The sequence below is a fragment of the Anarrhichthys ocellatus genome, unplaced genomic scaffold (genome assembly GCF_004355925.1).
Source record: "Anarrhichthys ocellatus isolate YVR2014 unplaced genomic scaffold, GSC_Weel_1.0 scaffold3, whole genome shotgun sequence".
Taxonomy (NCBI): Eukaryota; Metazoa; Chordata; class Actinopteri; order Perciformes; family Anarhichadidae; genus Anarrhichthys; species Anarrhichthys ocellatus.
Window position 1 is genome coordinate 7,992,736 of NW_022280033.1, and position 16,805 is coordinate 8,009,540.

At 40.9% G+C, this 16,805-nt stretch overlaps 1 protein-coding gene across 11 annotated transcripts in view; it reads right to left on the reverse strand.

Moving 5' to 3' along the window:
- LOC116400010 (protocadherin-15-like) overlaps positions 1 to 16,805 on the reverse strand; it is a 188,174-nt gene that overhangs the window by 43,252 nt on the left and 128,117 nt on the right. For all 11 annotated transcript variants that reach the window (XM_031877626.1, XM_031877682.1, XM_031877658.1 and 8 more), the window contains 5 exons: positions 15,076 to 15,381; positions 13,735 to 13,965; positions 10,476 to 10,592; positions 4,437 to 4,577; positions 3,384 to 3,496 (listed from right to left, as the gene is read on the reverse strand). In XM_031877626.1, the coding sequence (XP_031733486.1) occupies positions 3,384 to 3,496; positions 4,437 to 4,577; positions 10,476 to 10,592; positions 13,735 to 13,965; positions 15,076 to 15,381 (908 nt within the window). The remainder of the gene's footprint in view (positions 1 to 3,383; positions 3,497 to 4,436; positions 4,578 to 10,475; positions 10,593 to 13,734; positions 13,966 to 15,075; positions 15,382 to 16,805) is intronic.

A 16,805-nucleotide genomic window follows, 5' to 3' on the forward strand; every position in this document is an offset into this window, starting at 1 on the left:
ACAGGGGAAAATACATATTCATTCCCTTCCCATGTGCCCAGTGCTAAAGACTTCCCCAAAGGGTTGTGTCCATGAGTACCATATAAATGAGCCGTTCTCAGTGGTTTAATCATACCCCCCCCGCCCCCCAACATTTTTGGAAGTGGTAGAGCTGCTGTAGGATGCAGCGTATTCATAACCACAGTCCTGACTCCATAGTCACTTAAAGGGACAGTTCACCCGAAAATCAAGAATACATATTTGTATGACTCTTATCAGTTTTGCTGTCTCTCAATCTGGATCGTTTTGGTGTAAGTTGCCAATTTGGGATATATCTGCCGTAGAGATGTCTGCCTTCTCTCCAATATAATGGGACTATATGGCCCTCGGCTTGTGGGGCTAAAAGCATGACATTTGAAAAGTTTCATGAAGGAACTATGCTTGAAAAAGATAGTTCCTTTATGAAACTGCTCAAAACAAGGGATGTGAATTATCTTGAGTAACCAAGTCATTGCTGTTGAGTTTTTCAAATGCATTTTTGTGACATTTAGTCCCATTATATTTGAAAGAAGGCATGGATCTAAGGGTAAACTGTACCTTTAATTTCTCCCTTTATGCATCAAATAATGACATCACATCACTAATACTGCACAGGCCAGACAAGGTACATTTATTTGAAAATAAATTTGAAAAGCACATTTTTTAAGACACGAAGGCTTTAAGACAAGATATAAAAAACACAAGTCAATAGAAAAAGACAGTAGAAAAAAACAACACAGATAGGATTTTAAAAAAGAGTATGCAAAATAAAATAGAAGCTAAAAATAAGATTCAAATAAATAAGTCAAATCAAATCAAACAGTAGAATAAACATTGCAGTGCAGTGCAAGAAATGGAAAAGTCCTAATTGAAAAGAACTGAGAGAGAAAAACTTTTCTGGGTGTTTGTTCCAGATATGTGGTGCATAAAAACTGAATGCTGCTTTTCCCTGTTTAGTTTTAGCCAACCATCCGAGAGGTCACTCATAAAACCAAAGTTGACTCAATAAGAACTGCTGCACTGTTTTCTTGGTCTTGCCAAGTTTCAGTTAAAAACAAGGCCAAGACGGTGCTCGATTATTAGATCATGAGCTAAACATGTCTGCAAAACACCTGGTGTTTGATAAAGATACATTTAGTGTAGTAAAAGCATTATTTGAAAACAATAAGACAGACTGTGTGTGACAAGGAATTGATATCAGATATCTACAGTGTTTATGAGAAATAGAAAACAACTAAATAATAAAGAATGATGATGACAGTTATAACACAGATACTTTGCAAAAATGTTGCCAAAGTTGCAGCAGATTTTGCAGCTATCAAGATGATGTTATTAAGGCTCTAAAAAACGAGAGAATCTCTCCCAATACGATATAGCCACAAGGATTATGTTAAAAATAATTTCAGAGAGGCTGTGAAACTCTAAACATATCATTTGTATTTCCACAGAAACAACACAAGGTGTTTTGCTCAAAACCTTTTGAAAAGCAAGTGGCAACATGCTGCTACAGTAGCAACTGCGGTATAAGCCATTTATTTTAGCCAACGACGACTAGGAGCCCCTCATTTCCCTCTGACAGATGGAGGGGACCGACCATAAAGCAGGAGCAGAAATCATTAAGTCAGCCAAAGCCCTGCAGAGTTGTTTTAATTGTGTGCTCTGGAGCTGTAGGCATAGCTTACCTGATTGCTGCCATAACTAACTGCCTGTACGGAGACATACGAGATCTTCTGTGGACGTTTAGAGAGTGATTTGTGCTCAGAAGGTTCCTCAGGGAGAAGACGATGGGGAGAGATAGAGAGGCGAGGAACGAGGAGACAGATCATCGCAGAGCGAGCAGATTGGACGCTCTCCGCTGGAGAGAGCCTTGTCCAGCAGGAGAGGCTTGCGCACCTGGTTAATGCTTTCATGGCTCACAATTTACAGCAGGCCTGCCACTGCGTGTGGTTGGCACTGTCAATGTGACACCTTACAAAGGTCTGTGCCTTTGGTCCCGACCCTCTGTGTGTGTGTCAGACAGAGCACTCATTCAAAGTGTTAATCAATGGCCTTTCAGCGGCTGTGCCGCTCTGCCTGCGTATCAATCACTGAATAAAGCTGAGCGGGAGTACGTGAGCGCACACACAAAGTGCTGGATTACAAAGGATGTAGGCAATACACACAAACTCATCTGTATTAGGAAATACACAAGTACTGACACAAACAGGCACACAGTCACGAAAGTAAGTGAGATGGGCAGAAAGGCATACTAGTGCACAAACAAAGATACGCACACCTCGCTTGATGTGTTGACAAGTTGGCCAGGCCTTACATTCCCTGTCTTATGCGTAAAGGCATATCAAATTCTGTTATAGAGTATAGTCTGCCAAGACTCCCTACTTTGACTGACATCCAAGTTAGTAAAACAATCCGCTTTAAACAAGCTTTACTTTAAGCTCCCAAGAACTGCATGTGCCAGGCAACTTTGCCATCAGACCTTGAAGCTTCTCAGTCTGGCTAGAGTCTCCTGAACACTGCAGACAGGTACCTATACCGTAGCGTTACAAAATAGACAGCACAGTTAATGCTAGCATTCGCTCATCATGGAGGATTTTTCAAAGCAGCTTCAGCTGGAGAGTGTTAATAATCCATGTTTATCTTTAATTATAAATGACACTGTGGCCTCCTCTTGAGTCACAATACCATCAGTACAGACAAACTCCACCGAGCCCTCACCCGGTACAGCCGTATATCGCATGTGTAGCAGCCAGTCATCTCAGAGCACTGCAGATTATGTTGCCTCATCCTGCATCTCTCTCTCTCTCTCTCTCTCTCTCTCTCTCTCTCTCTCTTCCAGTTTACCAGTCTAAACACTTAATCTTGTCAAATGAGACTCTTCATAAACTCAGAGGCTTTACCCTCGGAGAGACACAAATGTGGTTTACAGCAGTGACGATCTGCAGCATCTACCCCGAAGCTCTTATGCATATTTATACTCAAAACTCATTAATCAGTCATGCACGGAAAAGACAGCGTGATAAAGACGGAGCCACCGAATCAAAACTGGGGCCTCTTTATTCGGGAAGCGCAATAATGCCCAGATAGCTACCGTTATCACAAAATAATAAATGTATGAAGAATAATCACTTCACGGCCATTTGCGGCAGTTCAAGTGAGAACATATAATTTACCTTGTGATAAAATAATAGAATAACAGAAGCTGAATGGAAGATAAATGTGCGTTTTATTTAAGATTCTTTGTCCACTACTTACTCCAGCCTTTTTTCACAATCGCTCCCTGCCTGGTGCTACAGCCTAAGCTGCTCTTTGATGTGTGAATTTACAGGCAGAGGCAGCTGCATCAACAGTGTGTCAAGGAGACGTACCTGTAGTCCTCCTGGGTGAAGATCGGGATGCGGGAAGGCTGAAGAACAGTGATCTCCACCGAAGTGCCGTTAGACTTCACAGGCTCTCCATCATCATAGGCTATCACAAACAACTGCAGTGGGCAGGAGAGAGCACATAAAGAACACACACACACACATGCAAATGCAAGCACACAATTATTATTATTCTTCACCATACTACCACTCACTACACAAATAATAACCTTTTTGAGGTTGCCAGGTATTTTTGCTCGACATGTTTGGAATCCTAATAAAAACAGACTGGTAAAATATGATCTGGCGAGCAGCCTGCAAAGCTCCCAGAGAGCGAGTGTGAACGTATTGATCTACATTCATAGACTGTGGAGAATGGAGCCTGGGGGGAAGCAGGGGGAGCGAGGCGGCAGAGAGGGGGAGATAGGCGGAAAAAGAATAAACACAGATAAATGTTTAAAGAAAAACAGAGGAGGACAAAAAGAAGCTAGAGGTGTCCAGACAAGATTGGAGTGTAAGCAACACATCTGCTCATGTCCTAAAGCACCAGATCCACCGTAAAAGACCCTTTATGTGAGCACTCGGGAGGGAATTTGTTTGATCGATAAAAAAAACTCAATATTACTGGTCACAGACACACGAGAAGCAATGACATGACCACTGAGACAATTGAGTAATAATGCCTGTTCTTCGATTTTAAAAAGTCAATGTGCAAATTTCTGACCCGCTGATCTTCAGTGCAACTTTTAGTACCCTAAAACATGCAGGCATGTTAACATCAATCAGGAGAACAAGAAAGCATCCATGCTGTAAATAACTTCTCGTGTTTGTGATACAGGATGAGATTTTAATGATGACTATCATTATAATAGCGTTCATCAATTATACTTACTAGTGCCTCCATAAGATCCCCATCATCATTATTAGCTCAAGTCAAATGTTGAAAGCTTATATACTGTAGTTATTTTGTACATACTAACGACAGTTTAACATTTTCCTTTTTATATAAGTCCAACACACCGACATTACAAGGGGCAGCAGATAATCACCACCACTCACCTTAAAGGTGACACTGGGCTCTTCATTGAGGTTGACCTTAGTGATGACTCTTCCAGTTACCTCTTCCACATCAAAGATGCTCCCGCTGTACGGTGACCTGTCCAGGTCCACTCTGTAGCGGACAAAACTTGCCGGAGTACCCTGGAGGAAGGAGAAAGAAGAACATGAACCACATCAATCCACTTATCTGGTACCCACCTGTCACATTTTCAAATGAAGCTGTGAAGATGGAAGACAGTGTTTCAAAGTAATTGGGTTCTGTAGAATGTATTAAAGCCATAAGGGAGTAGCAATATTGTTTGCTTAGAAATACTCTCTTGAATAATCACACAAATTACATGTACTGTATATATATATATATATATATGTATCTGACAATTAGAAAAACTTAAAAATAATGGTTAAAGTAAGAAAAGGTTGCTCTTCTCTCTATGTAACCTGAAAAATGACCCTAATGTCTTACTCGTCTCTCTCCAAATCAGGCCATCTAATGTATTCTCACTGTTATTCATTGATTCAGACCTCTTCCCTTTCATTTGGAATAAAAACCTTCTCCATTAAACCCACCCCTCTTGTCTCCAGAGTAACACACTTACATTCATTAGCGAGAGCCTGGACTTTAGTATGACCCTTTGATTAAGATTAATCACAGTTCCTGATTAGTAATCGCATCTATAATTTATGTTATACCGGTTCATCTCTTTGGGCCTCTTCTTTTTGAGACTCTGCTCCCTTGCCTCAACTGATTTGGCTCCCCTGGGACGAGGTAAGAACCTGGGGCTAGAGAGAGAGGGAAATCCTGCAGTAGCAATGGATCCCTTGGGAGGCTTACTCACACAAATGCGTCTCTAAGAGGTTACAAAACTATCTGAGTGAATTCACTCAGGGGATTCTCAGAAAAAGGGCCTCGTCTCTAAAAGCTCTTCAACTTGTTTTCCAACATTTCATGGAAAAGATGTCAGGACAGGGCCAATAAAAAAAAAAAAAAAAGAAAACACCTCCCACAGAAGAGTCGAATACAGTGACTTCAGTAGCAAGACTTTTACAGTGATGGCAGCAGATAAAGTTGAAAGTACTTTGTTCAAGGAATTAACATATTGTATAGTCAACTAGCAGCAGCAGCGAACCTCCATTTATTGTTTCTCCCATTTGTATCATTAGTTTGCATCCAACTGAGCTTTAGAATATCAGGACCAAAATCAAACCAGTAAATAAACAAAAATGAGACAATTTCCCTCACTCATAATACAACACCATTCAAAACTGTATCTTGTAGTTACAGTGACATCTCAGTCTGTCTCTGTCGACAGACATTTGCAGCTGCACAGACACCTTTCTTGTCTGGCGTTTGACTCACAGACTATGAATGTTTTATGTCCACCCCTGAGTGACCTCACTGCTTTATTAACATTGCAGATGAGCAACAAAAAATGTAGATATACTGTTGTTAGTACTTTGGCATCAACATTATTCCTCCTTGTTGCAACATAGAACCCAATTCTCTTCAGTATAGAATAGCTGGTTCATGAATTAAAGAACAAGCTCAGAAGCATGAAGAAGCACCGACTGATGCGTCAGAGAAAAACAACATAAAAACAAGGATTGAGCAAGCTGAGAGTGTAAAACACAAAGTCAACACATTCATACAACTTAATATGGTTGGGTTGTGAAACAGTTAGTGACCAATAAACAGGGATAATGCGCTATACAAAACAAGGAGGGATGTAATGTACTAGAATAGTGAAGAAATGTGAATCTCTATAACAGTGAACGTTCTCTGCTGTGATGCATAATGCCGTAGAGAAAACAACAACTTTTAAATTCAGTCACAAATAACAAACTCTACAAATCTTGTGCTGAAGAATCAAGCTTTCTTCCAGGAACATTTGTCTTCATGGTGATCTCCTCTCTCATTCACAGTGTTATTAACATGGAGGCTATTGGTTTGAGTGGCACTGCCCAAAATACACTTTTTAAAAACCATTAGAATAACTCCCAATGCACAGGGGGATAGATATTGTGCCCTCTTTTCAAAATAAGAGAAGGAATGGTCACTACATCATTATAACCTTCAAACTAAATATGCAAGGCTCATGTTTGTATCATCAAGACTAAAAGCCAGAGTGAGTCACTTCCACTCTTTCTTTTGTGTGTGCCGTTTTTATGAGGCTGTGTAATAGAGAGACTGTGTGTGTGTGTACTTAGCAAGCACTCACCTAAGCCCTGTTCAACCATGAGATATCTATGACAGGCATCCTGTCAATAAAATGCTTTGGGCTCCCAAATCCAGGTCAATGAGAGACTGGGTTAGTCAGCTCTTGTTAGAAAATCTAATCCCTTTGTCTGTCAAGCCATTTCACAGAGTCATTCCTATGTCTCACTCGCTGCCACTGTGCTCATGATAACATGATGATGATTTCCTCTTGTCACATGATCTCCTGATGGGTTTTCATTTAAAAAAAAACCACCTGTCCTCATTGCACTTCATAGCCTGATGAAGACTTGAGTCAAATTGTGTTTTCCCTTTGTCAATGAAAACTTACAATCAGAGATTGTACCAATAACATGGACTTCATTTAAAGTGAGCTGGACAGTCATTGGTTTTTATTCTTACTCGACTACTTGCCTCTTCCTTGAAGAGAAACCAATTTTTACTTCAACCTCACCAACAGCGAGTTTCTTGACCCAGTACAGCACTCCCTATTCTTTCTTCAGAATCAGTGAATTGGGGCTTAGTCTGGCGAGTCGCCCCGTTCTGCTGCTCCGGATAGTGGGCCTTTTTATAGTCAGGATGTCACAGAGATTGAGTAATACATTTTCATTCACCATCGAAAAAGGCAATGATATCATTGTCAAAGAGTCTTTGTTCAACATGGATTCATTATAAATCACTGAGGCACAGGCCTCTTACCTAGATCTAAGAAAAGTCCTGGAAAAGGACAAGAAATTTGAATTACATGCTATCACACTTTTTGACTACTGCACAGAGGAAATTATGCCCAAAGGTTTAATAATCAGTTTCCCTTCTTTGGTAGGGGCAATCCAGACTTTAAAAACAAATGGAAGACAATCCTTAACAAATGTTCACTGGATTTGATGTGTTTAATCAAGGTAGATAAAAAGACTCAGGGCGGAACTACGTCATCACGGAAAGTAAAACGCCGCGAAGACATTGACAAACTTAGTAAATCTCTGGCAAAGACTAAATAAATATTAAAAAATAGAATACAAGACATTGATGATTACAAGGAGAAGACAATATATTCCTGGTCATACACATCTATTTTGTCATGTTATAGAAACAGTCAAGCTCCCTCTGTATCAGTATCAGTAAGCCTCCACTACTAGGAAAAAACGACAGGGCAGACTGAGGAGGAAGGCGGCACTTTAGGACTACCGCCTATGGCCAGGGGGATTTCACTGGACACAAACCAGGAGAAGGTAATCAATATTTCCGCAACGCTCTTTTCTTTGAGTCCTGTCAAAAGGTCTTTCCTTTGCTCCTATAACACAAACATCTTTATATTGTGATCTAAATTTGGAGGCATGGTATAACAACAGGCTTGCTAATGCAGTAGCCACACCATCTGTTAACTACATGAATGTGCCATATAGCCAGTAGATAAGGGATGAGGCTCTCGGACAACTCAGGGACCCACAATATTATGTCCCTTTAATCTCCAATCCCACTGAAATGATGGAATACAAACTTAAAGCCATGGTAGACACTGCTTTTGAAAACAAATGGATCACAGTGACTTCCTTCTGCCTCCAAACCCTAGTTTGCCTTCAAATATGAACAACATCTGAACACACTCCTAGGCAGGCCCATCATAATATCATTGATACTATCACTGATCCAGCGTCTAAATACATTCACTCTCTCATCAAACCAGTCACCAGCTCTCTGGAAGCATATCTCCAGGACATCACGTGTTAAAACGTTTGAGGAGTTACAGCGTATTGACGATGCACTAAGTCACTATAGTGTGAAGTCTCTGTACACAAACAAAGACTATTTGACAGCCTAGATGCTTTATCACTATTTACAACAGAGACCAAATATGAACTCTTCCCACAGATTTTATTGCGAAGTTCATAAACTAGACTTTACAGACAGGTGAGGGGCACAGCCGTGTGTACTCTATCTATTGGGAACTTTGGAAAGAAAGGCACATATACAGCCAGACCAATCTTTCCAAAGACAACATCAAGTGGAACAGGATATATATTGGTGATCTTTTTTGTTATTCTTGTACCTTATATACCTTAACACCACTAACTCTATCAAATTCAGTTTGTAATACACATGTTCTGGACCTGAGAATCATTGTTGATCGTCACCATCTTGAAGGTGGAAAATGCCTCATATCAAATATAGCATATGGCCGGTTTCAAAGGCTGAGAGGGATTTGAGATATACTGAGAATGATTTTTGAACACCGAGCCAAAGACATGTATCACCGATTTGAACATAGGGCTTACAACAAAAAGGGCCTCGATCAAGCTTTCACCGGAGCCAAATCCTTAGACAGGAATCATCATCTGAACAAGAGACCCCGTTAGCAGCACCTCTCAGAATCTACTTCACCACACAGTACAGCAACATGGCCTACCATATAAAAAAACATCATTACACCACTAAAAACTGGTACATTTTTCTCAGTGACCCGAGCCTTTATTAAGTGATTCTGAATTTCTTAATTTCTTAATTTGTGATTCAATATCTCGTTTTGGCCAGCAGAATTGTGCTTGTTAAAGTACATGTTTACACTTATTTTGTTATTGCCATTGTCATGTCTTGTAAGTGGTCTCTTTAAGCGGGCAGTATTAACATGCCATGCAACACATGTCAAATAAGGATTTTTGACTTAAAATCATAGTGCCTTGGATGCTTTAAAGACTGCCAACCAGTATTATGGACTTCAATAAAAAGTAAGCTGGATAATGATTATTTTCTTTAATTCTTATTTTTCCTACCTAATATTTGGGTCTTAGCACAAGATTTCTCTATAAGAATGTTCAGGGAATAAAATCCTAGAGGAAAAGTTGACATTAAAAAGAATGATTTCCTAGCTGCATAGACAGCGACGTGGAGAAGAGGTGGCCAGGTAAAGTAGAAGGGAAGGGGGAGAGTCTCCCTCTGAGAGGAGAAATAAGATGAACGGCGGTCGTTGTGGCGCTCTGGGAATGTTTTACCACCCACAGCTGGGACTGACAGGCATCCATATCCCTCAGCATTTAAGAGAGTACATAAACTCACCCAGACCCTGGTGAGATCCCATCAGCAAGAGGGCCACTAATAACAAGCATCGAGTCTAACCATACAGTACAAGACTTCAAGACTGAGAAACACACTCAGAGCAGGTGGCTATTTCTATTCCTTTCGTTTTTCACAGAGACAATTTGAAAATAAGGAACAAAAGACACATTGTGTTATGAGAGAAAAACGCTGATTTAGTAAAGTGTCCACGAATAGAAAAAAATCTACAACCATGTCAACCCTATTGACATAAACTAAAAAAAGTCATGTGATTCTCAACCCCCAAAAATGTTCTCCATTGCTCCTGTGCTGCCTCCTCTTCCTCATATCATTTATAGTCTCAACATTGTGGCACAATTGCTCTTCTGCATTGTGTTCCTTGATTTGCAGATTCCATAAAAAAGAAAAAAAGGATCTTCACAGCTCCAGTCCCACGAGAACCTGCTCAGATATAGTGGTGTGAAGGAGTCTGAGGAAACATTAAGCTGTCTGAGGCAACTGATAGAAGACTCATACAACCGAAGACCCCTTACTATATATACACACAGCACTAGCTCTAATGAGAGCATCGAAAACATCTTTAAAACGCATTGTATTAAATGCTATGGCTGAAATTACCTGATGTTCTGAGAGCACAGCATGTGCTGTACTGTTACCTTAGAAACAGATGGAGTCAACATGCTCTGTGTGCTTTGAAATTTAACCACCAATGTGGTCTACATTGCATGTTTTGAATATAAAGTTAAAGTGTGACATGTGTTTTTTTTTATACTCACTGGTGGGTCTCGGTCCTCAGCAAAAACAGTTGTGATGACAGTTCCTTTCTCTGCATTGGGCGCCACCAAGCCCTTATACAGATCTTGGGTGAAGATGGGGGAGAAGTCATTCATGTCCTAAAAACAAAAAGAGATTCCATAAAAGTAGGTGTATCAGTGTTGGTGATATTTGTAACCTTGGTTACATTGCAGTTGTGTGACATTATTAAGTCAGCAAAGAACACAATGTTCGGCTACACTGCGGATTAACAGGCTATAGAGAACGGGCAGGACAGATATTCTTTCAGTGACAGATCAGATTTGGCATTTATAGGGTCAAACACATTTATCAAAGTATTCTTCTACTACTTTTGCTGATGCTACCTACATGCGGAAAGAGTAATATTGTAGCAGTGCAGATTTTGCAGCTGCTGCTTTGTTTGATGTCAGCTAACACTTCAAGCACGTTATTGTGGATTCAGGCAAAAATTCCCACTGCAGCAATTCACCGTGCCCCAGGCTTTGTCCATGTACTTTAAGAACTGTGTGTCTGAGCTGAATGTGACCATACGATATACTGTTTACTGTAATCACACCAATACAGATGAAAAAAATCAATCCATATTGTAAATACAAAATTAAGAAAATCACAATATATTGTAGCTGGCTGATTAAAACTAAAACGTAGATGCAAATTCAACCAATTTTTAACAAGGCCTGTGTTAATTAATGTATCGGTCAGCAGAAATGGAATATAGTATTCATAACTATGTTTTCACTCAGCTGAAACTAACAATCTTTGTGTTTCTGTTACCTTAGAATGAACCCTTTATATCTACATAGAGAGCTGGTCTTCTTTACGGAGTCTGCAGCGTTGCACCACCATTTTTCTACAGCAGCCCAGAATGGACAAACCAAACATTGGCCCTAGGAAGACCCTTTCATATTTCAAGATAACCAGAAGGCCACCGAAGGTCTCTGTTACCACCACTTTTAATCACCTTTTCCATGTAAATAATGCACAGCAGAAGTCTACCATTTTATCGGCCAGCAAAGCAATGGGATCTTGTTAACTGTGCCACCCTTTGCTTTGCTTTGCTTTGTGAGAAGGAAGTAAGCCATCGTCATATCTCTCAGGAATAGATTAGTTCTGTGGTAAAACTGCTGGAGCATGATCTTCCTTTCTCTTGACTTTTCTCTTTACCGTGCACTGTTTTGAATGAGCCATGGGCCTCAAAATATAAACTCAGTGGTGGAGGACAGCCTCACTATGATCTATACACAGGTTTAGTGTTTCCTAGCAGAAAATCTATGATCCAGCTCTTACTTTGAACAACAAAGCTTGATCATCGTGCTGCAAGTGTTCACAGGATGCAAGCGAAGACACAGTCGTGTTTGCTTGAGACATGCAGTATCTCCATCCATGCACGCACACACACACACGCACACACACACACACACACACACACACACACACACACACACACACACCTACAAGCACAAAGTGTCTTTTTTCCATTTCTAAAGTACAAGAATAGAAGAAAAAGTTTGGGAGAATCATTCGGAAGAAAGAGACAGACAGGACACTCAATCCATCACTGCAAGGCATCCGACCAAAGAGACAACAACAAAACAATACAAGGGGAAATCAAACACAAACGACATCAAATAACCCTCTGGAGGTGTTATATGAGGAAGGAAATGGAATCAGTTGAATCAGCTCCAACTCTAGTCCCTGAGAAGCCTGTGTGAATCCATTAGGCTCATTCGGATTCATGCCTACCATTTTCAAATAGCAGACATGGATTTGATATCAGTGGCTGCAATGCCTTATCCTATCAAACACAGAACCTGGGTGACAGAACAAACACTGCAACAAAGCTTGTCCTTATCAGAGGACAAACTCACTCTACAGGTTGGCAGTTCATGTAGCGAGCCTGCCTAAATAAGCTTATAGATGCTTCCCATTCAGTGTAATATTGAACTCTGGACCTCTGGAGCTTGTCCAGAAAGCTGCAGCTCGCCTGGTGTTCAATCTCCCCAAGTTCTCCCACACACCTTCCCTTCTCCGTTCTCTACACTGGCTCCCTGTAACAGCTCACATCCAGTTTAAGACTGGTGCTAGCCTACAGGGCAGTGAAAGGAACAGCTCCTTCCTATCTCCAGGCCATGGTCAAGCCCTACACCCCCGCCCGACCACTTTGCTCTGCTGCCTCGGGGCGACTGGTTGCCCCGTCGCTCAGAGGTCCCTGCGGCTGATTGACCCGGTCACGGCTTTTTTTCTATCCTGGCCCCTCAGTGGTGGAATGAACTCCCCACTGACATCAGGACAGCAGAGTCGCTGCCCATCATTCGGCACAGGCTGAAAACTCACCTCTTCAAGAAGTACTACACCGAGCCTTCCACTTAGCACTTATTGTATTCATACTAGTTTGTTGCACTTATTGTATTACTTTGTTTCTGCACTGTACTTTTGCTGTGGTTTATGCTCTTAGATGCTTGTTTAAAAAAGAAGATGTACTTATGACTTCTGGTGACGAGTAGTTCTCTTGAATACCTATGTTGAATACACTTATTGTAAGTCGCTTTGGATAAAAGCGTCTGCTAAATGATTATAATGTAATGTAATATAAAGCGTAATTCAGCAGACTTTGAGATGACTGAATTCACACGCAGATGAATGTGAATGCACACATTTTGAAGCGCAGAATTACCCACAGAGCAAAAACACACACCCATTAACACACACAAATGCATACGCGTACACACATGAATAGTAGCACAACATAAGGCGTCTAATCCTTTCGTTGGGATTCAGCCGTTAATCTCTTGAAAGGTTGTAAAGGGAATACAAGCTCCTGAAAAAGCTGACATAATTGCTGTCACAAAGCTAATGAGTCATTCAGCTCGGAATAGCACTGTGTGCGAGGCTGAAACACCTATCCATCAAATTCTCTTTGTCCTGGTGATGATACCAGGACAAGCAGGTTGGGAGGCCAAAATATGTTTTACAAAGGAAATGCATTCAGCTTTCGCACTGAATGGAGTAAAACTGAATTTAATATTACAAAAGGAGCACAGGTGCAGCTCTGTACAATATGTCTCAAATCCCCTTTCGAACTATGGCTTAGACGAGATACTATTACTGTAAAACTCTGCTAATGAGTCACCACATATTCACTGCCAGTGCTGCTGCTGCGCCTCAGGGACAATGAGGATGGATGGAAGGAGAATAGATCTCCGAGAGGTTGTGGTGGACTGACCATGCGGGGGCTCTTACCGTGATGCGGACTGTGACGGTGGTCTGCCCTGGGGGCATGACCCCTCGTTGGTCGACAGCTTCCACCTGGAAAGTGAAAGAGGCCCCCATGCCCATACCAGCCAGGTCCTCGAAGTCCAGGGTCTGCAGCACAGCTAACTCCCCAGTGACAGGGTTTAGAGAAAACAGCTGCCTGGCCGACTCAGTCTTGATCCGATACGTGACATTGGAAAAGAGGTCTGAGTCAACCGCCTGTGAGAAGCAAGAGAAGGATGAGTGAGAAAACAAGTTACAGTACATACGTATGTGGAGAAAAAGTGGGGTGATGGAAAGAGAGAGAGGACATTTATTTTCTAAATTTCAACATGTATATATTATATATTATATATAAGCACTGTGGCTGTGGAAATGAATATTCATGTTTCTATTTTAATTCTTACATCAATCATTAATACGTTCTGATTAAATTAAACCAGTAAGGGGAGCTTAAGTTGGTCCTCTGCATAAAATCACACCTCTACGTAGATATCAAATGCAAAGGCTACTGTAATAGAAAATGGTAAGATGCAGTATATGGATGCTGGAACACATGTTGTTTGGATACGCCCACACGCACAAACTTTATTTATTGACACACAACAAAAGGATAGAATAATCTCAGGTATAAGCATTAGGTTTCAAGCTACCGAACTCATCCACTTTCTTTTTATATCCATCTCACTTTTGCTGTTTAGGCATCTTGCCAGCCACCCCCGTCCGTTTAGAGTTGAGGTGACGTTGTCTCGGGGATTAATGGTGTCACAGTGCCACTATCATTCACACCCCTCGCCCCTCAACCCTCACCCCTGCTAACTTACCCTCTCCTCCTGCTTTATCCCTCTCCGACAAAATGTCACTCACAATATGCCAGCAATTACTCGCAACTCCGCTCTGTGTTTGCTCTGCATGCACATGGTTTCCTTACACTTCACTGCAGTGCAAACGCGTGAGCAAGTTGAAACATTTATTTCAAAATGTGTGTAGTATTATATTCATGTGTTATATTAATTTATTATATTCATTATATTCAAGGACAGATGGCAAAGGCTGGTTATGACTTGAAAAATCTAGCTTTAACTCTTATGAGAAAAAAATAGTTTCTCTCTGTGTATGTAAGGCGTTCTACTGTATGTTTCTGTCACTGTTAATGTTTCTACCTGAAAACGTTTGACATTTAAACACTTGAAAGATGCTAAAAGCCAGTTACCACATCTGTTGTTTAAAGCACTTATGCTACTTTACATAAATGGAGAGACAGACGACATTTAAGGAAAGAGAGAGAGAAAAAACGTTGGCAATAAACACATGCACATCAATACGTACGCTTAGCTTTAGGACCAGAGTTCCCACTGGGCTGTTCTCAGGTACGTTAACCGCATAAGTTTGCTGGGAGAAGACTGGGCTGTTGTCATCGATATCCGTGATCTGGACTGAGACGGTCAAGGTGGTCCGCCGTGGATCCACTGCCCCATCTGAGGCCTCTACCACCAGGTCATATTGGCTCCTAAGCTCCCGGTCAAGAGGCACTCTTGTGTAGATGCTACCGTTAGCACCAATTATAAACAAGTCTGGTTGATTCACGATCCGGTAGAGCACCTGTCCATTAACCCCTGCATCTGGATCTGTGGCCTGGGGTGAAAGAAAAAAGATTTAATGATATAAATATAGTTATTTTTGTGAACTCAGTGTAGGCCTGTGGAAAGAAACGTTTCCCCTTCAAAAGTAATATCTGGGGCAAGTGTGTTTAACTTCGCTTCGGGGATCTGATGGGTGACATTCTGCGGTTTTTGCTGATAGATTTTTCAACCAATTACCATTTAATTCTGCCAAGCTCCCAAAGCAAGTAAGTGAACTACAAAGATTGTAATTCATTGGTCTGTGCCAACGCAAACTGAACCAAGACACGGCCTAAAATATAGCCTGAGTAATCAGATGGAAGCATAATAGTCGGCTAATGTTGCAATGGCCATTATTTTACAGTGGACTTAGAGACTGCATATGTTGGAAGAAATGTGAGTTAGTGGGCTTGCTGAATGAAAGGTCAATAAAACATCATCGATAAACTCCGTTTTACCTCCTGACGCTGCTGAAATAAACTGACAACCTGCGGAAAACACTAAGAATCCATTTACATACATCAATAATAGCATTGTGTTATTCCCATAGGAAAAACACATTTTAAAACTGAAATGCAAATCTATTTAAGCAAATAGCCAGTGTGCGTGTGATGCGATCCATTACATGATCCATTAAGGCCTGGCTTCATCTTAACGCCTTACGTATTTACAGAGGGTCCAAGCACAAAGCCATGTAAACTGAGTTCTGCAACCGAGCTCAAACAACTGCCATACGTTTGCTCCCATTTCCTGTTCTTCATATTGAGATTAGAGTTTAAGTCACAGATTCATTAGTAATAGTGATTTCAAAAGGGCCAGAACCCCTTTTTCATGCAAACTCTGCATTCCCCAATCACCCTTTTGTAGTATACATGTTATACTTTGAATAAAAAGAGTAAAATAAAAACCTAATAAAATAAATGGTCAGAAAATTATTTATAAAATATATTTAGGAAAGGCTAAAATAAGTTATCTGCTTCACAAATATTCATTTCTGTGTGGATATGACAGGCAATCATTATGCCTTGTGTTTATGTTTATGTGTGTGTGTGTTCATTATCCAACTGTCCCCTGTGTGGTGGTAATTCTTTGTTATAATTAAATAGAGACAGAGGAGAGTGACAGAGAGGGGAAGGGGGAGGGAAAAAAAGACAGTGAGATGAAGTCACATTTCATCTGTCTGTCTGGCAATGTTTTATCAACATCAGTGCAAGTAAGGACAAGGCAGCACAAAGAGGGAAAAAAGAGGAACAGCGGAGGAGGGAGGAGGATACGCATATGGGTGCTAAAAGCTAACCCCAATTTGTTGTGCATGGAATGCCTGACGAAGATTCAAAGCCGAGCTAAAAACTGAACCTCGGCATTAAGCCTTTGCAAAACAGACCAAAGCACATTGTGTCAATATGTGCACACGGATCACTACTTCTCTAAAGTGAT